At 37.6% G+C, this 22,555-nt stretch overlaps 1 protein-coding gene and 1 pseudogene across 1 annotated transcript in view; both read left to right on the top strand.

Annotated features, from left to right (window-relative positions):
- The window catches only part of PAK2 (p21 (RAC1) activated kinase 2), a 92,351-nt gene that overhangs the window by 29,855 nt on the left and 39,941 nt on the right, over positions 1–22,555 (top strand). Inside the window, exon 2 of the mRNA XM_047874489.1 lies at positions 13,463–13,670. Coding sequence (XP_047730445.1) covers positions 13,484–13,670 — 187 coding nt within the window. The 5' untranslated portion in view covers positions 13,463–13,483. The remainder of the gene's footprint in view (positions 1–13,462; positions 13,671–22,555) is intronic.
- LOC125174752 (NADH dehydrogenase [ubiquinone] 1 alpha subcomplex subunit 5-like) lies at positions 14,946–15,530 on the top strand (annotated as a pseudogene).

Here is a 22,555-nt window from a genome sequence, read left to right as displayed (position 1 = left end):
ACCATTGGAGGAAAAGAACTAAATGGTAATAAACCCAGATAAAAAAATTTTCAAAGCATTTTTCACATCCTGCAGTCTCCTGTCCCCAGTCACTTCAAAAATAGTAATTCAGGTATTAATACATTTTATAGGTAATTGAATTGAAGGACTAGAGAGGTAAGTGAATTGTCTTTCAGTAGTCAACTTGATTAGTTGCAGTAGTTTACTTGCCTAAACTGGCTAACATTGTTTATGTAGGTGAAAAACACATTTTGGTATTCTACGATGTTGATGTATACGTATATAACACTTTGCCAGGTGCTGTTGGGGAGTAAAGAGAGAGATAAAATTAGTACCTTCTCGCAAAGGGAGTTTGGTAGAGGAAATATGATACATCATAATAGCTCATAATAGAAGCAGTGTCATAACCTGGTTAATGAGTATTTGCTAAATGTGTAACACATAGTGAAGTTCCCATTGTAGATGTTGTAACCCCGAAAGATGTAAGAACAGAAGAAAATGGGAATTTTTAACCTCTGCCAAATTGCATTTAATTTTGTACAGTGGTCTTTGTTTCACTTAATAGTAAAGCTAAATAAGTTTCACGTATTGTCTGTGAAGTGAAAAATGCGAGGACATTTTTAGCAGCCAATGGATTATTAGATTGGGTCTCTGTGGTATCTTATTTATTTCAAGTAGTGGTATTCATTCTACTTTTGTTGGTAATTTATTGAGGGGGAGAGAGAGAGAGAGAGAGAGAGAGAGAGAGAGAGAGAGAGAGAGAATCCCAACCAGGTTCTGTGCTGTCAACTGTGAGATCATGACCCAAGGCAAAATCAAGAATCTGCGCTTAACTGACGGAGCCACCCAGGTGCCCCAGTCCCCCCCTCCCCATTTTGTTCCCTTCCTCCCCCCCACAGTAACCAATCAAAGGCTTATCCTTCGATTAAAAAGATAATAAGCATGTGTTAGTGCATATGTGCATGTCTATGTGTTGACATGCCTTTTCTTTCCCCTTAGATAAATGGTAGCATATGATACTTCTATTTTTCTCCCATCTTTGATTTTCATTAGTAGCGTACCCTGAGATCACTCCATGGGGTAGAGTGATTTTCTCATTCATTTTCACATATAATACTTTAGTGGGTGATACATATAGCTAATTAAACCAGTCTCCTATTTATTACTATTTGAGATGCTTCCAGTCTTTTGCTGTTACAGGTAATACAACCCATTATTTATATATAATAATGTATATTTATATTTTTTTATATTTGTTTATTATATTCATTATAAGAAATAAAAGGAAAACTATAATACACATTTGTAAATAACTTGATCACAACTACTCAAAAAATCAGCATGAAGTACCTGTATCTATCTGTTCATAGGCTTGACCTAATGCAATCTCATGTAGATGTACTGCCATTGATTATTCATCCAGCATGAGCATGTTGCTTTAAGTGATATGATATTACAGATGGTGAATAAACATCTCAGTAAAAGTGAACTGAGCAAAATGAAGGTCAAGGTCCTCTTGGTTTCATAGTGGTTGCATGACTGGAAAATTCAGTGAGAGTTAAAACTGTAAAAAATATATTTTAGGGACACCTGGGTGGCTCAGTCAGTTTAAGCATCTGACTTGGTTTGTGGGTACGAGCCCCACATCGGGCTCTGTGCTGACAGCTCAGAGCCTAGAGCCTGCTTCCAATTCTGTGTCTCCCTCTCTCTCTCTCTGCCCCTCCCCTGCTCACGTTCTGTCTCTCTCTGTCTAAAATGAATAAACGTTAAAAACATTTCTTAAAAAATATATTTTATATGTAAAAGAGAACTATGCTCTAGGTTTATACACACACACACACACACACACACACACACACACACACACCTATATATTTTTATATATAACTAAACCATTGCACGGTGGGACATTCAAGAGGTATGAGGACTTGCTGGCCCATTGTGAAATACTGGTTATCTGTGATCTCTGCTAACTACCAGTAGAACTCCTTTTAATTCCTATGAGTGTTTATAAAGTAAAACTTCAGAACTCTAAGTGTCCTTAAGTGCTTTAATCACATCCGGCAAGTGTGTGTGTGTGTGTGTGTGTGTGTGTGTGTGTGTGTGTGTGTGGTAAAATATACATAACGTAAAACTTAACATTTTCAAAACTTTTCTTATCCCAGACAGAAACTCTGTACTCATTAAACAATAAGTGCTCATTTCACTCTACCGTCAGGCCCTGGTGATCTCTATTCTTTCTGTCTCTATGAATTTGACTACTCCAAATGCCTCATGGAAGTGAAATTACACACTATTTGGCCTTTTGTGTCTGGCTCATTCTACTTAATGTTTTCAAAGTTGATGCTCAGTAGAGCACATATCAAATTTCACTTCTTTTTTATAGATGAACATACTCTACAGTAGGTATATACCACATTTTGTTTATCCAATCCTCTAACTTTTGGTACGTAGCTTTGTCACTCTCATTCAGTTCTGAGTATTTTCTAATTTCCATTATATCATTTCTTAACTGTAAGTTTTTAGAGATGTTTTAAAATTTCCAAAACTTAAGGTATATTTTTCTGGTTTTCTTTTTGTTCTTGATTTCCAACTGGACTGATTTTGGTTAAGAGAATAGTGGAATTCTAATCTTTTGAAAATTTTCTTTGTCTCAAATTATTTTTATTTTGTCCTCATTCTCAAAAGAGTTTTGTTGAATCTGAAGTACGTTGGCACCTTCTCTCTGGACATTGAGAATGCTCCAGTGTTTTTTGGCTGTTGTTGCTATCAGGAAGTAAGCTAAAGTCCAATTGCCCTTTTTTCTACTTTGGCTGATTTTTGGAACTCTTTGCTCTTTGATCTTAATTTCACTCTGATGTGTCTTTACTTTGGTGTGTGTAAATTACTTTTATCCTGCTTTTGATTTATTAAGTTTCTTCATCTTATGGATTTTGTGTCCTTTATCACTTCTAGAAATTTCTCAGCTACTAATTTATCTGGTAAACCATTCCTTCATTCATTATGTCCTTTCTTCTGAAACTCCAAATAGTTATATCTTAGGTCATCCAACCTACTCATCTTACTTTTCTTTCATATTTTCTCTTTGTGTCTATGCAGCATTCTAGTTACTTTCTAAAGAGACCTACCTCACCCAGTTCACTAATTCTTCCTTCCACTAAGTCTGCACTCCTTTTTACTTCAAATGTCAAATTCAAATATTCAGGTGTTATGGGTTTTTTTTTTAAGTTTTTAAATTTGAGATTGAGAGAAACAGAATGGGGGGGGGGTGAGCGGGGAGGGGCGGGGGGGGGGGGGGGAGAGAGAATCCCAAGCAGGCTCTGCACCGACAGTGCCTGTTGAAGGACTCAAACTCCCGAATCATGAGTTCATGGCCTGAGCCAAAGTTGGACATTTAACTGACTGAATCATTCAGGTGCCCCTTTCCAAAAGTTTTGTATGGTGGTTTTTCATATTTGCTTTTTTTCAAACTTCTGATACATATTCTGTGTCAAATCATTCTACATCTATTTCACCGGTTCGTTTTGGCTAGTTCTGTCATGGTGCTTTGTTTCGTTTTCTGAATTTTCACTATGAGATGTTCCTTTTCCTTAGAATTTTATCTTTGGGTATTATTTGAGATCTGAGTAGTACCCAAAAAGATCTAAAGTTCTTGTCATTTGATTTTACCATTCACTAGCATGACCATATTTAATTAAACCTATTTGGGAATTTGGGGGACCTCAGAGGTGGGATGAATTCATACCAAAAAACGTACATTTTGTTGTTAGGATTCCTCAGAGAACCTCACCCCCAGCCCCCACTCCACAGTATCACTGGACTCAAAATACTGAAGGTTTTCTTGTTCCGTTTGGCCCAGAGGGATTCATTCCTGATTTACTCTTGAACAGATTATACTTTTTAGGTCCTGGTCTTGTGTGGAAGGGGCTTCTATTAGATTTTTCAATTCAGGCAGACTTGGCTTTATCACCTGTCCCCTGTGACAGCCATCAAAGTGGAAATTTAAGGTCTCCAAGAGTTAGTCAAAAATCCTTCAAGAATAAATGGATTGGTAACTTGCTTACTCTTTGTTCTTGGTTTCACTTTGCTTTGGGCTCTATGGAAACATCCTTTTCATCTTAACTAGCCTATCCTTACATTTTTATAGATTTGATATATTATCCACTCCTTCATTTATTTGCGTTTGAATCAGAGTTTCTTTACACTACTTTATTCTTTTCCAGTGCCCCAGTTGTCTTCTGTATCTCTTCCCCACTTTCCTTTTCCTTTCTGGCTTTGCTACTAACAGACCTTATGTTATGGCCATTGCCACCAAATAAAAACACTCCTTTCCTTTTAATTTGTGAACTTGCCTTCCATAGCGTGTGTTGTACATTTGAGGTGATTAGTGATATTTTTAATCAACACTTTCTCTCTCAAAAGCTTCTGAAGCTTTTGTGAGGTGGGAAGGGAGGAGAGGCCAGTGTTTTGGGAGCTCTTATACCTTATTGAGAGATTGCTAGAAGTCTATCAAATAGTGTTAGATTTCATTTTTAAGGTACTGAAAACTTAAGATTCATTTGTTATTTATATAAAATGTAAGTAAAAAATATAAAGCAAGTTGTGCTTTTCAAATCATTTTTTAGTAGTGTATGGTTTGTACATTAAGTACCATAGTTGATCCAAGTTAGATTATAAAAAATGTAACGATTTTTACTAGTTAAGACTAACTAGTTCCAGACACCACTCCTTTTTTTCATTTCTGTCGTATATTTAGCTTCCCCTGGTCTCCTTCAGTAGACAATTGAGGAATTGTTTGTTTTTGAGTCGTGTCACAATTAAACAATGGGCCTGTTAGAAGAGTACAGTGTGTTTTGGGGCTTTTTGTTTCGCCTACTTGTTTTTCACTGAAAAGTAGCAAAAAGTGAACAGATTTAGAGAGAGGCATTATTATCATTTTTTTTTTTAAGAAAACATTTTTGGGTAATGATGGAGCAAAACACTGGTAAATCAGAATTTTATCATGAATTGTTTTTATATTGTTTCTGGCTAAAATATAAGATGTAAAGAACCTTATCACATCGTCACTTAGCACTTTTTAGGCATTTGACACCATCAGTAGAAGCAACACACAGAAAAAAATAACATTGTTTTATGGAAAAGGATTAAAGACTAATGCCATGAATTAGCTATTAGAGGAAAAGTGTAAATCTTTCCAAAGATATTTTTGTTAATATAGGGTAGTTTATATGTTGTGTAGTGAAATGCTTTTTGATAGAGAACTAATAAATTTGGGAAGAATATTTCCTCTGGTGACAGAGTATATAGTACCTTAAATCAGTAACTATTACTGTCTTAATACATGCAAGGATCTTTGTTAAACATTAATGCCTTAATACATGCAAGGATCTGTGTTAAACATTAAAGGAGACAGTACAATATATAATAATAATAGTGGTGGTGGTGCCTTTCAATTGCTTGAAGTCTTGAGCAGGAAAGATACCTAAAATAATAATTAAGGATGCACAGTTGTAACTCATTGCCAGAGTCCTTTAAAGGTTTTGTTTTTAAGTAATCTCTAGGGGTGCTTGGCTGACTTGGTGGAACTTGTGACTCTTGATTTCGTGATTGTGAGTTCAAGCCCCACGTTGGGTGTAGAGATGACATAAAAAAATCATAAAGTCTTAAAAAAAATCTTCACACCCAACGTGGGGCTCAAATTTGCAACCTGGAGATCAAAAGTCCTATGCTCCACTGACTTAGCCAGCCAGATACCCGAGAGTGATCCAATATATTAACATGATTAAGAAAAAAACAACAACATGAAATTGAGTTGTTACTGACCTTGAATTCTGGTCTTAGTTTGTTAGTAATTAAATTCAGCCTACTTATTTTGGGGGGTGTTGGTCCTTCGCATATAAAATAAGAAAGAGGGGCGCCTGGGTGGCTCAGTCCGTTAAGCGTCCAACTTCGGCTCAGGTCATGATCTCGCACTCTGTGAGTTCGAGCCCCGCATCAGGCTCTGTGCTGACAGCTCAGAGCCTGGAGCCTGCTTCGGATTGTGTGTCTCCCTCTCTCTCTGGCTCTCCCCCCATTCATGCTCTGTCTCTCTCTGTCTCAAAAATAAATAAATGTTAAAATAGAAAGAGAGAGAGAGAGAGAGAGAGAGAGAGAGAGAGAGAAAGAGAGAAAGAAAGATAGAAAGATAGATAGAAAGATGGACCAGGTAAATTCTAATCCAGCTTTATTACTCTCTGAATTAGTTTTCCTGTGTAACTTGTATTCAGAGGATGTGAGGGGCCTGTGTGGAGGTGGGGGGCAGGGGTCAGTCTTGTTCAGAGGATTTGAAGGATCATTTTGAACAAGGATAGACAGGAATGATCTTACATAGGAAATAATTCTTGCTGAACATTGAAAGATTTGGTTAGATACAGAAAATACTGAAGAAAGTTTAAGAATGGAGAAAGTTATACACAAAGATGAGTTAGGCCAGAAAATTCTTTGGTGTATTTGGGTAAAATGAGGCATATGATTTATGTGGTGCGTTCATGATATCAGATCAATTCAGTAGTAAATGTCCCTAAATATCAGAGTTTAGTCCTCAGTCTGTTGCTTATGGGTAGCTCTAAGTAAAACCTGAATGCATGGAAACTCTTTAGGAAGCTGGTTAAAGCTTCTAACCTCTCCCTCTGAGCAGCAGTTGAAGACATAGATACTGCTTAGAGAAATCTTGAGATGAAGTGATGAAGTCCTCAGCTAAGCTGATGTCATAGTATCAAGGATTGTCATGCTTGTATTTACTAAGATCTAATCACTTATGAGGCATATTACTTAGAATTGTTGCTGTCTTATTTGTCATCTTGAGTAATTTCATTAAGGATATCTGTGACCCATACGTTTAATGTTAAATTTGGGGGTTTATTTAGACATGTGTTGCCTGTAAGGTAATAATATCATGTTAATTGGGATTTCCTTGAGATAGCTAATTCAACTTTACCTGTAATGTATAATCACCAAGAAGAATGTTGTGAAACAAATAATCTATTAGCTCCTCTTTAGTTCTATTGGACTGAATGTATGCAGCAAATTAAAAAGCTACTGTGCAGTATATTAAAATAGAGCAGTAAAGAAAAGTTTTTGGGTGAACAAAGTACTGTATATGGAAAGGCTGTGTTTTGAAAGAATGAATAAATATGTGTCTTTTGCCACCTCAGTAAAACAATAATTGGCGTATGAGGGTGAAGTGTAGAGCTGGGATATACTTTAAAGCAGCAGTTCTCAGTGTGGTGTGTGGTACCACTGTGGTTTATGAAGTCAAAACCTGTTTTCATAATAATACTAAGATACTCTTTGCCTTTCATACTGTTGACACTTGCAGCGCTGGCAGGTAAAACAGCCTATATTTTGGCACAAATCGAGGCAGTGGCCATACACTTGGAGGGTTTTGTTTTGTTTTGTTTTTTCTTTAAAACCAGTTTCACTTAAGAATGTACTTCGCATTTGCAACTACGTAAGATGAACTGGAGGGTATTATGCTAAGTGAAATTAGAGAAAGACAAATATATGACTTCACTCGTGTGGAATTTAAGATACAAAACAGATGAACATAAGGGAAGGGTAGCAAAAATAATATAAAAACAGGGAGGGCGACAAAACATAGGAGACTCTTAAATAGAGAACAAACAGGGTTGCTGGAAGGGTTGTGGGTGGGGGGATGGGCTAAATGGGTAAGGGGCATTAAGGAGGACACTTGTTGGGATGAGCACTGGCTGTTATACACAGGGGATGAATCACTAGAATCTACTCCTGAAATCATTATTGCGCACTACATGCTAACTAACTTCGATGTAAACTTATAGATAGATAAAATTTTTAAAAAATGTACTTCATGAAATCAATAAAATGTTTAATTTTGTTGTATCTCATTTTTTATTTTTTTAAAAAGTTTTTTTAACTTTTATTCATTTTTGAGAGACAGAGACAGAGCATGAGTTGGGGAGGGGCAGAGAGAGAGAGAGAGGCACAGCATCCAAAGCAGGCTCCAGGCTCCAAGTGTCAGCACAGTGTCCAATACGGGTCTCAAACCCACAAACCGCGAGATCATGACCTGAGCTGAAGTCGGCGCTTAACCGACTGAGCCACCCAGGTGCCCCTCTCTTATTTTATTTTTGTTTTTGTTTTTGTTTTTATCTGGGGAAGGGGGGCAGGAATCTCAAGCAGGCCCCACGCTCAGCATGGAGCCCGCCCCATGGGCTTGATCTCATGACCGTGAGATCAGGACCTGAGCTGAAATCAAGAGTCAGAGACTTAACTGAGCCACCCAAGCACCCCTGTATCTTTAATTTTAAGTTCACTTTTAAAGTATTTTATGTAGCGGGGTGCCTGGGTGGCTCAGTAGGTTAAGCGTCTGACTTTGGCTCAGGTCATGATTTCATGATTCTTGAGTTCAAGCCCCGCATCGGAATCTGTCTCCCTCTCTCTCTGCTCCTCCCCCACTCGTGCTCTATCTCTCAAAAATAAATCGTTAAAAAAAATTTTTTTTTAATTTGAGATAGATATTCACATAGCTGAAACTTACCATTTTAAACTGTACAATTAAGTGGTTTTAAGATATTAAAAAGGTTGTGCAATGTCTGATGTCTAATTCCAGAACATTTTCATGAAATGGCATTCAGAAAGAAACGCCATACCCATTAGTAGTCACATCCCATTCCGTTCACCTCTTAGTGACCCCTAATCACCTGCTGTCTTTGTGGAAATATTTGCATGTTCTTGACATTTCATATAAATGGTATCATACAGTATGTGGTCTTCTTGTGTCTTTCTTTTTCCACTTATGTTTTAAAGGTCCAGCCACATTGTAGCCGGTATTAGTACTTCACTCCTTTCCGTGGCCAAATATTCCATTGTATAGATATGCTACATTCTATCTGTCCATTTGTTGATGGATATTTTGGGTGTTTTTTTTTTTAATCTTTTGGCTATTATGAATAATGCTATGAACATTCATATGCAACTTATTTGTGGACATATGTTTTCAGTTCTCTTAGGTATATACTGGGAGTGGAATTGCTAGGTCATATTGTAGATAATTCTATAACTTTTAAAGGAACTTATTACATAATTCATTTTGAAATAGACTTTTTATTGTGGAATAATTTCAGATTTGCAGAGATAGTAGATTTCCTGTATAGCTATCACCTGTCTTCTAATGTTAACACAAACCCTAAAATGTCTGTCAAAGCAAAGAAGCCAACATTGGTACATTACTGTTAACTAAATTCTAGGTTTTATTGGTATTTCACCAGTTTTTCCACTAATGTCCTTTTTTTGTTACAGAATATAACATTGTCATGTCTTTTTAGACTCCTCTGCTCTGTGAACAATTTCTCAGTTTTTCTTTGTTTTTCATGTCTTTGATAGTTTTTTTTTAATTTTTATTTTTTTAATGTTTATAATGAGACGGGGCGCCTGGGTGGCTCAGTCAGTTTGAGCGGCCGACTTCGGCTCAGGTCATGATCTCGCGGTCCGTGAGTTCGAGCCCCGCGTCGGGCTCTGTGCTGACAGCTCAGAGCCTGGAGCCTGTTTCAGATTCTGTGTCTCCCTCTCTCTGACCCTCCCCCGTTCATGCTCTGTCTCTCTCTGTCTCAAAAATAAATAAACGTTAATGTTTATAATGAGAGAGAGAGAGAGAGAGAGAGAGAGACAGAGTACAAGCAGGGGTGGGGCAGAGAGAGAGGGAGACACAGAGAATCTGAAGCAGGTTCCAGGTTCCAAGCTGTCACCACAGAGCCTGACGTGGGGCTGGAACCACAAACCACGAGATCATGACCTATGCCAAAGTTGGATGCTTAACCAACTGAGCCACCCTGGTGCCCCTTTAAGGAGTATTGGTCAGGAATTTTTGTAGAATGTCCCTCAGTTTGGGTTTATCTGATGTTTTTGCCATAGTTAGACTGGGGTTATGGAATTTGAGGAAGAATACCATAGAGGTAAAGTAGGTTTCTCATCACATTCAATCAGGTGGTGAGTGACGTCAGCGTAACTTATTACTGGAGATGTTAACCTTGATCACTTGGTTAATGCAGTGTTTGCCACATTTTTCCACCATGAAGTTATTTTTCCCTTTCCATACTCTTGGAAATGAGTCACTAGATCCAGCATATATTCAAGTGGGGAAGGAAGTTAAGTTCCAACTCCTAGGAGGGGATGTAGCTACAATTATTATTTGGAATTCTTTGATAAGGAAGATTTGGCACCCCACCATTTTATTTATTCATTTGTACTGATATGAACTGTATATATTTATTTTTTACTTTGGGTTAAATATAATGCTACTTTATTTTTCTGCTCCATTCATTCCAGTATTGGCTTTTGGGAACTCTTTCCTGTGTCCTTATCCTTTTTAAGTACTTCTTTACCTTCTGACAATATAAGATACTCTAGGCTCATCCTTATTTTCCCTGTCCCAGGCCTAGAACCAGCCATTTCTTCAAGGATCCCTGACTACAGTTAAGTAATTTAATTTGCCCAAGGTCACACACTTAAATAAATGGTGAAACCAGGATTCTGACTGAGGGAATCTGATTCCTCAACCCATGCTTTTTTTTAAAAAAATTTTTTTTTTTTCATTTTTTATTTATTTTTGGGACAGAGAGAGACAGAGCATGAACGGGGGAGGGGCAGAGAGAGAGGGAGACACAGAATCGGAAACAGGCTCCAGGCTCTGAGCCATCAGCCCAGAGCCTGACGCGGGGCTCGAACTCACGGACCGCGAGATCGTGACCCGGCCGAAGTCGGACGCTTAACCGACTGCGCCACCCAGGCGCCCCAACCCATGCTGTTAATCATAACTTTGGACAGCATGCAGCTGAAGGTGCACTGGCAGTTTCTAGTTAGTCATGGTCCATCTGTGAACCAGTCTTTTTTTTTTTTTTTAAGGTTTTTTTTTAGTTGTTTTTTTTTTTTTAATTTTACTCATTTTTGAGAGAGCATAAGCAAGGGTGGGACAGAGAGAGAGGGAGACACAGAATCTAAAGCAGGCTCCAGGCTAAGCAGGCTCCAGGCTCTGAGCTGTCAGCACAGAGCCCGATGCCGGGCTCAAACTCATGAATCATGACCTGATGAGATCATGACCTGAGCTGAAGTCGGACACTTACTTAATCGACTGAACCACCCAGGCCCCCCAAGTCTGTGAGCCAGTCTTAAGGATACAGTTGATAGTCATCTCACCCTAAATAATTATTAAGCCCTGTTTTATATTGATTTTTTTTTTAACCACAGCTGTGATGGTTGTAATCAAGCTAAAAATTACTTGTTAGGCACAATTAACTACTGTTAATATTTTGGTACATTTCTTTCTTTAAATGCATGCAAATGTATTTTGAGATTTTGTTATATTATCCTAATTTTTAAATATGCACAAATATGAAGCATTTGCAGTGTAACCAGAATCTGAATGTGCCATGTCTGTTTTAAGTGGTGATTAAGATGAAAGTGAGCTGCTATAGAGTCATTCTGTTATGCCTTGATGTTATGGTCACATAAGAGATAAACATCTGTCTTGATTTATCAGGTTCTCAAGTAATCCTCCAAGTGTTGTTCCTAAGCCTTATCTTTCTTCCATTTCTAGCAACAGATAAGTCCTCTCTTGTGATGCACACCTGACAGTCCATGCTTAACAGCCAGTTGCATCTCACTCCAAAGCAGAACAAACCCCACATGTTGTGATCACTTGGTTTGGAAGAATCATCTGACTAGGTCATCTGCGTGACATTCTTAGATTCCACCCCCATTTCTTCTTTTGACCACCAATATTAATTTCAATTCAGGAAGTCTTTCTCACACACACAGATCTTTTTTTACTCTATTCTCCCTGCCATTCTCTAGCTAGTTATCCCCAGAAAAGTTTATTTTCCCCCTTTACAGTCTCTCCTTCTTCCTCTTTTGTAGGCTGAAAAGTAATTGTCATTATGGAAGACAAAATACACAGTGGTTTTGGGGATGCCTGGGTGTCTCAGTCGGTTAAGCGTCCAGACTCTTGATTTCCACTCAGGTCATGATCTCACAGTGTCTTGAGTTTGAACCCTACATTGCGTTCTGTGCTGACTCTGCAAAGCCTGCTTGGGATTCCCTCTCTCTCCCTCTCCCTCCCTCCCTCTCTCTCTCTCTCTCTCTCTCTCTCTCTCTCTCGCCCCCCCTCCCCTGCTCACGCTCTCTCTCTCAAAATAAATACACTTAAAAAAATTATTTATTCTCTCTCTCTCTCTCTCTCTCTCTCTCTCTGCCTGCCCCTCTACTCCACTTGTGTGTGTGCTCTCTCTCTCAAATAAAAGAAATTTTTTATTCATTTTTAATTTTATCTAACTATAGTTGGTATTCTTTACATTGTATATATACAAAATTTTATTCACTTAAATGCAATAAGTAGCTATAATAAAATCAGGATCTAATTACCAATTGAAATCTTGTTTAGTGAGGAGATGTGTTGTTTCCTAATATATACTTTTGTATCAGACCTCATCTGGAAGTTAGGCATACCCTCCCCTTTACTGCTGACTTTAAATGTGTATAATCTACTTTTTGTAAAAGGACTAAAATATATAAATATATATGTAAATATGTATGTAAATAAGGTTTATGTGATATTAATGTTTATATATATAAACAAGGTTGACGTTTTCTACTGAATTAGTCATGTGGATTAAGAGGGGTTACTTGACTGCCTGGACAGGGCATCACATGACAGAAACTTGAGATTTGGCCATACTCTGGTTTTGAACCAAAATCTAGATTTACTTTTGAACTAGATCAAGTTCTATGGAACTGTCTGCAAAGCTTGCAAGAGACTAACACATGTAGTTAGAACGTCACATTTTCAAAGAAACCATATATTACATCAGTGGCACATTCTCATCCTTTAGGAGAGTTTATATGAAGGCTAAGTTGTAATCACAAGGCTGGGGAAGCATGGACTCAGATTCTTTGTAAGGAGTGGTGTTGGTTGATATATTTAATAGCAAGCATTCTATCTTTGCTACAGAAATGGACCTGTCAGGCACCTATCCTTTGGCTGGTTAGAACATAATCTTCCTCTTTGGAATTCTCTTTTTTTAAGACTCCATGTTGTCTGTCTTTTCATTGGAATATTTACTCTTAGAATCAACTGATTAGGTGAATATCTTTTGATACGTTATTATCATCATGCTTTCCCAAAACTTACCCTAGTCCTCTTAACTGGACATGGCTTTTCAAACATTCTCTCAGCTAACCATTTACCACCTTTGTTACGGGAGATTACCTATATTATAATAACCAGTTTCGTCTCTTATTCATTGAATTTTATAAATTTTGCAAACTTCTCTCTAAATGGATAACATTTTCTAATTCACAGTTGAAAAGAGGACAATTATTACTGTTTCTGCTTGTCTGTACTATTTTTTACTTTGTTATTGACTGTATGATTTTTGCCTATCTATTTCAGGCCACATCATAATTCCGAATCATGTCTGATAACGGAGAACTGGAAGACAAGCCTCCAGCACCTCCTGTGCGAATGAGCAGTACCATTTTTAGCAGTGGAGGCAAAGACCCTTTGTCAGCCAATCACAGTTTGAAACCTTTGCCCTCTGTTCCAGAGGAAAAAAAGCCCAGGAATAAAATCATCTCTATATTCTCAGGCACAGAGAAAGGTAAATAGCTATTGTGGCTTCAAGAGTCTCGGTTATTGTTATTATTTTTTTTTAATGTTTATTTTTGAGAGAGAGAGAGAGAGAGAGAAAGAGTGTTGGGGGATTAGGCAGAGAGAGAGAGGGAAACAGAGAATCCAAAGCAGGCTCTGAGCCCAACATGGTGCTTAAACCCATGAACTGTGAGATCCTGACCTGAGCTGACATCAGATGCTCAACCAACTAAGCCACCCAGGTGCCCCATGAGTCTCAGTTGTATTTTATGTTACCAATTTTGATATTTTTTCTCAATTATGATCTCTTTTTAATTAAATTATAATAATAAGTTGATATTTTATGGTGAGAACAATAACAGATCTAAGAAAACAATTGATGGTGGTATATAGGCACTATTAGAAAGGCTAGTTTCTCTTAACCTCTGATAATAAAGAATAAAACTAAGTTTTTACTCATATACTTGGTATATCAAATGAATTTCTCTAATCCTCTCCTTCATTTTCTAAGACATGAGCTTCCCAACGTGAATGAGATTTGGAGATTTGAGAAAGAACTCATTGAGAGAGTTTGTGATTTTTCAGTAGTAGTAATACTTAGTACTATTTTTTAATCTTGTATTCTGTTAATGCCCTCCAAGGCAGCACTCCGTGATTAGTAGATTAAAGTGTCTTCTGCAAACATGAGTCTGGTCCAAGGTTTGTCAATCTCAGTAAGATTGACATTTGGGGGCCAAATAACTTTGATGCAGGGATTGATCTTGTGCATTATAGAACATCCTATAAGCCATTCCTAGCTTTTACCACCTAGATGTCAGTAGCACCTCCCACCCAGCTATGACAACTAAAAATGTCTCCAGACATTGCTACATATCCTCTGTGGAGCAAAATCACCTCCAGTTAACAACCACTGGCCTAGTCACACAAGCTGGGATAAAAACTATAAATAGTCATCTCCTATAAATTGAAGTCACTAAATTTGTTTTGGTGCCAAGCCTCAGGAAAGAACTTGTGGTTTTCAGAGCTTTTTGGATTTTAGAATTAGATAGGCATTATGGACTGGTAATGGGTTTTAGAGTAAGAATTAGGGATTAGTTTATTTAATTACATTAAGCATGGCTATATGGCTCTGATAGCTAATAATAGATATAAGTGTAGATAAGGATATATTTCCACTCATAGATAGCCAAGTTAACATGGTGAAGGAAACCCAAATGGAAGAGGAGTAGTGCTTTATATATAATAATAAATATATAATAAATATACAGGGCCTGTTGGCGTGGCCATGGCAGGTTTGCTGAAGAAGACCACTGGCCTTGTGGTTTTGGCTTTGTGTAAGTCCACACAAGAGGCTAAGAATATTGTACACAACGATTCTTGATGTTCTTGAGCAAATTCCTAAAAATGCAGCAATAGAAAGTATACAGAACAGATTACAAATGAGAAGTTGAGTATGGTTAAAGTGTAACCAGATGTTAAGAAATTAGAAGACCAACTTCAGGGTGGCCAACCAGAAGAGGTGATTCTTCAGGCTGAAAATGAACTAAGTCTGGCAAGAAAAATGATACAGTGGAAACTATGGGAGCTTTTAGTGGAAGAGCCTCCTGCCAACCAATGGAAATGGCCAATATAATCACCATTAAATGACTGTTGTGTTGATGGGGAGCTAATACAATTAAATTTTCTGTTATATTAATGTTTCCATATTATTGACATCTTAAAATCAAGAAAACATACAGGACATATTTAGGAGACTTGTTAAAATTGATGACTATGGTAATAGGGATTTGTGACTCCATTTTTTATGTAAAGGATTCACTTGAGTTATTTCAAAGATGTTTTTGGAGGGGGGTTGTTATTTATTTTTTTAACAGGTTAACAGATTTGAAAGTTAATTGGAAAAATTCCTATAGATTTTCAATGCAGAGGTCATAATCAAAATGTGAAGTCATTTTAGTGTTTTTATATCATTTAATGTTTTTTATCCTGAAAAAAACAGGAAAGGAATTTAATTATTATTTTTTAGACAGATTTATAGGTCACTGAAGTGAAGTAGTAAGAGTAAAAACCATCAAATGATAAGGTGAAGAAATTGATTTGGTATTTCAAAGAAAAATTTTCTTATTTGCAGTGGTAATTGGAAAAACTTTTCCTTTTGTCTCATTTAAAGAAGTTAGCTTTCTGTTCCTTAGCCTTTAGCTTTCTTGATCAACCAAAGTACATCAGGATAGAGATTGAATTTATGTAAAAGAAGAGACAGCAAAAGTTTAAAATTTATCTGATATGGTGGATAGGCTTATATTCAGAACATCTTTGTCATAGGGTTGTAACTTCAAAGTAGAATGACTGGTAGTTTTCACTAAGTTTCGAGTATGAGTGCAGTTGGGTATAAAACCGAAGATAAATACTATTCAAGGAAAGAAACAGTTGGCGTAAATTACTTTTCATGTGTCCTCACCCTTCCTTCCTAGACCCTGTCATTTCTAAATACTTAAACTTGATATTTTTTAACTTCAAAGATAGTACTTTTGTGTGTGTTTGTATGCATGTGTGTGTGTGTTGCTATCCCTTATTGCAAAGCAAAATCCAGAATTTTCAGAATGAGAGAACTGTGTTTTTTTTCAATATATTTCTCCCCTTACAGAGCTGTAAATTGAATGGTAACTGAATATTAAATGAAAAAATAATATACATTTTACTTGAGAGTTAAGAATACATAATCAATGAAAATTTACATAGATTGAAATGTACAGAAATTAACTGTACAGTTTGACCAGTGGGTACACCTGTGAAAGCCATAATTGTTACATCACCATATCACATTATACACCATTTTTATCTCCCCAGCCTAGAACTTTACATAACCCAGCCTAGAATTTTATCAGTACCTCTGAAGCCCCCATCTGCCACACCCAATCTCTCTTTTCTCCACCTCCCACCAATATCTACCATCTTGAATTATGCAGTTTTTTTCCCTTGCTTTTTATTATAGTTTTACAACATAATATCTCCAAACAACGTATGGTTTAAGCTTGCCTATTTGGGAATATTTTATAAATGGAATCATAATGTATGCATTTTTCCAGGACTTACATTTTACATTTTTCACTCAACTTTATGCTTTTGAGATGCATTTTGGTATACATAGCTATAGTTCATTTTCACTGCTGATGTTGTTATATGCAGCTGTGTTTTGTTCATTTTCACAGATGTATACTAGTACACTGTATAAATATATGGCAATTTAGTTAGCTGGTCTCCTATCAAAAGACATCTGGGTTGTTTTCATGAACAGTGCTGCTCTATGGGTAATCTTGAGGGCATGTGCAAGTATTTCTCTATGGCAGTGGTTATTAAACATCAGGTGACCCATTAGTTTAGTTCTTGATTCTCATTGCTTATTAGAATCTCTTTTTTGGGGGGGAGGGACTTAAAAAAATAAATCTATGTCCAAGCTCCATCTCAGACCAATTGAATCAGTCTTCAGGGGCTTACCTGGGCATCAGTTTTGTTCTTGTTTTTAATTTTTTAAATACCTCTGGTGAATCTAATGTGTATCCAATGTCAAGAACCACTGCATTAGTGTCTTGTGAAATCTATATAGTAGGAATAATGTTAAATGAAATAGAAATAATCAGAGTATGTCACTGTGCAAGAGTTGTGTCATGGGGGCATCTGGGTGGCTCAGTCAGTTGAGTGTCTCTCTCTCTCTTTTTTTTTTTTTTTTTTTTTTTTAGTATTTATTTTCGAGAGAGAGAGTGACAGAGCATGAGCAGGGCTGGATCAGAGAAAGAGGGAGACACAGAATCTGAAGCAGGCTCCAGGCTCTGAGCTGTTAGCACAGAGCCCAACCTGGGGCTTGAACTCATGAACCATGAGGTCGTGACCTGATGAAGTCAGAGGCTTAACCAACTGAGCTGCTCAGCTGCCCCTAGCATCTTACTCTTGATTTAGGCTCAAGACATGACCCTAGGGTCATGGGATGAAGTCCCAAATTGGGCTCCGTGCTGGATGTGGAAACTGCCTGGGATATTCTCTTTTTCTCCCTCTCTCAAAAAGAAAAAAGAAAAAAAAAATGTTTCTTTCATGAATTCATGGAACTTTTGTTTCAGTTATGTGTGTATTAGGTCAGAATGTAAACGTATTGATGTGGGTCTTGGCCAAAGATTTAAAAGTTGCTCTGAGATGTATACTTGGGAGTAAAATTGTAGGGTTACAGGGTATTCCCATGTTTGTCTTGAGTAGGTTTGTCAGATTGTTTTCTGAAGTCTTTTTAGTGTTCATTCTTACCCACAGAACATGTACGTTTGCTGAACATCCTTGCAAATTCCTGTTTTACAGGACTTGAATTTTTGCCACCTTGGGAAGTATGAGATAATATCTCATTGTGGGTTTAATTTCCATTTCCCTGAAGACTTGGGAAATTATTTTTTCATATGTTAATTTACCAGTTATTTGTGTTTTCTGTTCCATCTATTCCTCATTCCATTTTTCTGTGGAGTTGCTTTTTCCTTCTTTATTAATAAACATTTCTTATTGTCTATATACTAATCCTTTGTCAGCTAAATGTTATTAAATATAGTTTTCCAAGTGGTGATTTGCCTTTTCACCCTCTCAGTGATATCTTTTGTTGAATAGAAGTTACTAATTTTGGTGTAGTTAAATCGATCAATCCCTTTATCAAATATGAGCTTTTTGTGTTTTAAGATTTAAATCTTTGCCAAACTATGGGTCAAAGATGTTTTCTTATATTTTTCTAAAGGTTTAACAGTATGCCTTTTATAATTTAAACCTTTGAACTGTCTGGATTTGGTTTTTGTGTATGTATAAAGAGAGATCCATTTTCACTTTTTTTGAACCAGTGTTCCCAACCTTTCATTGAAACTTTTGTCATTTCCCCACTGACCTGCCATACTAGCCCTTATCTGTCAGGTTTCCCAGTAAGCCAGGGTCTGTTTCTCTATTGTCTACTTTATTGCATTGGCTTATTTGTACCTGAGCTAATAATGTACTGTCTTAATCATTATAGCTTATAATTCTTAATACCTGAGAGAGCAAACCTGCTACCAGGTTCTTCTTTATGATCTTTTGTCCTTTTGCTCTTCTCTTTAAATTTTAGAATTTGTTTATCACATACTTTTAAAAAAAAAAGAACAAAACAACCAGGGGCGCCTGGGTGGCTCCATCGGTTGAGCGTCTGACTTTGGCTCAGGTCATGATCTCACTGCTTATGGGTTCGAGCCCTGCGTCAGGTTCTGTGCTGACAGCTCAGAGCCTGGAGCCTGCTTCGGATTCTGTGTCCCAGTCTCTCTCTCTGTGCCCCTCCCTCGCTCATGCTCTGTCTCTCTCTCACGAATAAATAAAACATTAAAAAAATTTTTTTTTAAAAACAACCTGCTGATGTTTTCATTAGATTTGCATTGAATTTGTAGAGTGAGATGGGAAGAATTGCATTCAGCTTTATTGTTAAGTAAGAGTAGAGCTCCTGCAGTCTCTGTGTAGCCTAGTTGTAGAGAGAGAAGGAGAAAGAAAGATGGAATGTTTGGAGGGTAGGGTGCTCCTTAATTCTTCTCATTCTCTGGGGTTCTTCCCTCCCTTTCCAACCCAGCCTCCCTGCACTTTTGTTTCTTCCTAGAAGTTGTCACCTCCCACATTAGTGTGACCTGAAACTTTGAGGGTTAGGAAGAAGGGAGAACCCTGTGTGTGTGTGTGTGTGTGTGTGTGTGTGTGTGTGTGTGTGTGCGTGTGCGCGTGCACGCACATGCGCACGCATAATCATGCTTCTATGAACACAGAGATCTTACCTGCTTAACTAATCCCGACATTTCTGAACTGGCATTCTCCTGCCTACATCCTGAGTGGCTGTTTCTCTCCCATAGTTTTATCTGAATTGCTTTTCATCTTTAGGCATTCCTCACTGATTTTGTTCCATGATAAATAAAGAGATTTGACCAGGAAGGGGAGGGCTACAGTATGTGGTTAGTCTTGAAAACAGAGTCTAGAAGGGAAAAATTGTATTTTTATTTTAAAAAATCATAATTACTGTAAGATTTTTGCCATCTCTAATGTCCTAATCTAGAAGTACTCATTTTATTCATTTACATCCCTCATTGGTGTCCTTACTAACAGGCAGCTAATGTTTTCATTAAAAAAAAACAAAACAAAACCCTGGCCTGTTCTCAGTGATTCATTATTGGTTAATCAGTGTCACTGGAAGAGTTAAGAAAATTAGAAATTCTACTTTTTGCTACTTTTTTTTTTTCTAAAATGTTTACTCCTTTTTGAGAGGGGGAGAGCCCATGTAAGTGGAGGAGGGTGGGGAACAGAGGATCTGAAGCGACAGCAGCAAGCCCAGTGTGGGACTCGAACTCACGAACTGTGAGATCATGACCTGATCTGAAGTCAGATGCTCAACTGACTGAGCCACCCGGCACCCTTAGAAATTATACTTTTTATGACAACCTGATTGAACAGATCTCTTCACATTTTGATACATACATATCATATGTACCCTGTGAGTCATCAGAGATAGTGATAAGCAAAGCAGATGGTATCCCTGCTCATGACATAGCAAAAACTATAACATGAAGTTACAAACTATGAAAGTGGTAATAGGATTAGTATAAGACATCTGTCCTCTCCGGGAAGGCTTCCTAAAGAAGTGACAATAGACCTGAAGAAGACTAAAGAATGAATAAGTGAAAATAATTAGGAAGATGTTGATAGTTAAATGTGTGTTCTGTGCCTAGAAAAGAGTTTCAGACGGATCATAGCATATTCATGGAGCTGAGTACAATGCAGTGTGACTCTAAAGCAAAGAGAAGGAAAGAATTCTAGTATGATGTATGGAAGAAACTACAGACAGCAGAAGCAGCTGAAGAGGTGGGCAGGGAACAGGTCATAAAGGGCCTTATATTCCATGCTATAGAGCTCAGATTTTATCCTGTTTCCTAGGGAACCATTACAGAATTTTAAACATGGGAAAGACATGGACACATTTCTGTCTTAAATAGGAGAGACTAGTAGCTGTATAGAAAATAAGTTTTGTTGGAGGCCTAAGACTGAAGTTGGAAGCTAGTTAGGATTTTGCAGTAGTCCAGGTGAACAATGGCTTAACAAGTCTGGTAGTTTTGTTAATAAAAATGGCAATGAGCCACTGTCTTGGCTTATTTTTAAAAGCTCTATTCAGTTAGTTAGTGTTGAATGGTATGGTATTTATTAACCAAGGCAATTTTCTACTTATTCAGTCTGTATGCACCTTTACTTCTGGACAGTGAGGAAGATGATAGAACTGTGAATATCCCTTCTGGTTCAAAAATTGAATTCTAACTTTAACAAGAGTCGCCCATACCCGTCTTCCTATTTGCTAGAGAATACTCTTCTTTGTCATGAAATAAAGTTGGTTTCACTAATTTGAAGTTGTTCTGGGTCAAAGGAACAAAAGGGTAATCACTGATTCAGTTAGAGTAGAAATAGAAGAGTCTCCCTTTTAAGGAGATGGGGGGTGGGGCGGTGTCCAGCCTTATATTCTAGCTCAAATGTAGCCTAAAAGGTGGTGGCCTTAAAGAATGTGGCAGTGACATACTTATGACTCTTTTTAAGTACATTCTGTGTAACACATGACTCAGGGGCCCCACCTTTTGGCCAAAAGTTGCTGCTGGCCTGCTTGTTTTGTTCTATAATGACGAAGTTGTGGGTTTTATTTCTGAGAGAAAAGAGTTTCTTTCCCTGATCCATTACTTCCAATCTAGTGATTCAGTTGCTTGGTGGATATCTGTAGATAGAAGATGGTGGGGGGTTTTGGTGGTGGTGGTGGTCCTTGTAGTTCTTGGTTTCCAGAGTTATAAAGGAATGATTCTGTTTATGTAACAATATCCTTCTAGCACATTGTTTGATTTGAAACATGCTTCGCTATCTTTTTTTTTCTTAGATATTTTTTTAAGTCTCTCCTTTCCTGAGACAACTAAAATACAGGAAATACATGTATGTATGTATGTGTGTTATATAAAAACAAATGGAATTAAGCAGATTTTTAGGGTATTGAGTCATTTCTTTTATAGTGGATTAATGTATGTAAATGTCTTAAGTTCTGCTTGTTTTTATTTCTTTAACTTTTTATTCTGTACTCCTAATACATATGAAACTTTCTTTAATATGTGTCTCTAAACTCAACATTCTCGGGGCGCCTGGGTGGCTCAGTCGGTTGAGCGTCCGACTTCAGCTCAGGTCACGATCTCACGGTCTGTGAGTTCGAGCCCCGCGTCGGGCTCTGGGCTGATGGCTCAGAGCCTGGAGCCTGCTTCCGATTCTGTGTCTCCCTCTCTCTCTGACCCTCCCCCATTCATGCTCTGTCTCTCTCTGTCTCAAAAATAAATAAACGTTAAAAAAATAATAATAATAAACTCAACATTCTCAAATTAAAAAATATGGCTGGGTCTTAGGCACAAATGGAACCAGCAGTCCTCTTCCTACATGTCTTTCTTTATTTTGTTTTAGAGAGAGAGTCCAAGCTAGGGAGAGGGGCAGAGGGAGAGAGGGTTTTAAGCAGGCTCCACACATAGCACGGAACCCAATATGAGGCTCAATCCCACAACCCTAGGATCGTGACCTGAGCCAAAATCAAGAGTCAGGCGCTTCACTGACTGAGCTACTCAGGCACCAGATTTTTTTTTCTTAAATTTTTTTTTAGTTTATTTATTTATTTTTTGAGAGAGAGAGAGAGAGAGAGAAAGAAAGAAAGAGGGGAGGAGGAACGAGCAGGAGAGGGGCAGAGAGAGGGGGGGAGAGTGAGAATCCAGGCAGGCTCCTTACTGTCAGCGCAAAACTTGACATGGGACTCAATCTCAACAATTCTGAGATCATGACCTGGACGCCTAACCGACTTGGATGCCTGAC

The sequence above is a fragment of the Prionailurus viverrinus genome, chromosome C2 (assembly GCF_022837055.1).
Source record: "Prionailurus viverrinus isolate Anna chromosome C2, UM_Priviv_1.0, whole genome shotgun sequence".
In the NCBI taxonomy this organism is placed as follows: domain Eukaryota; kingdom Metazoa; phylum Chordata; class Mammalia; order Carnivora; family Felidae; genus Prionailurus; species Prionailurus viverrinus.
Note: the sequence above shows the minus strand (reverse complement) of the source record. Positions and strands in the feature narration are given on the sequence as shown.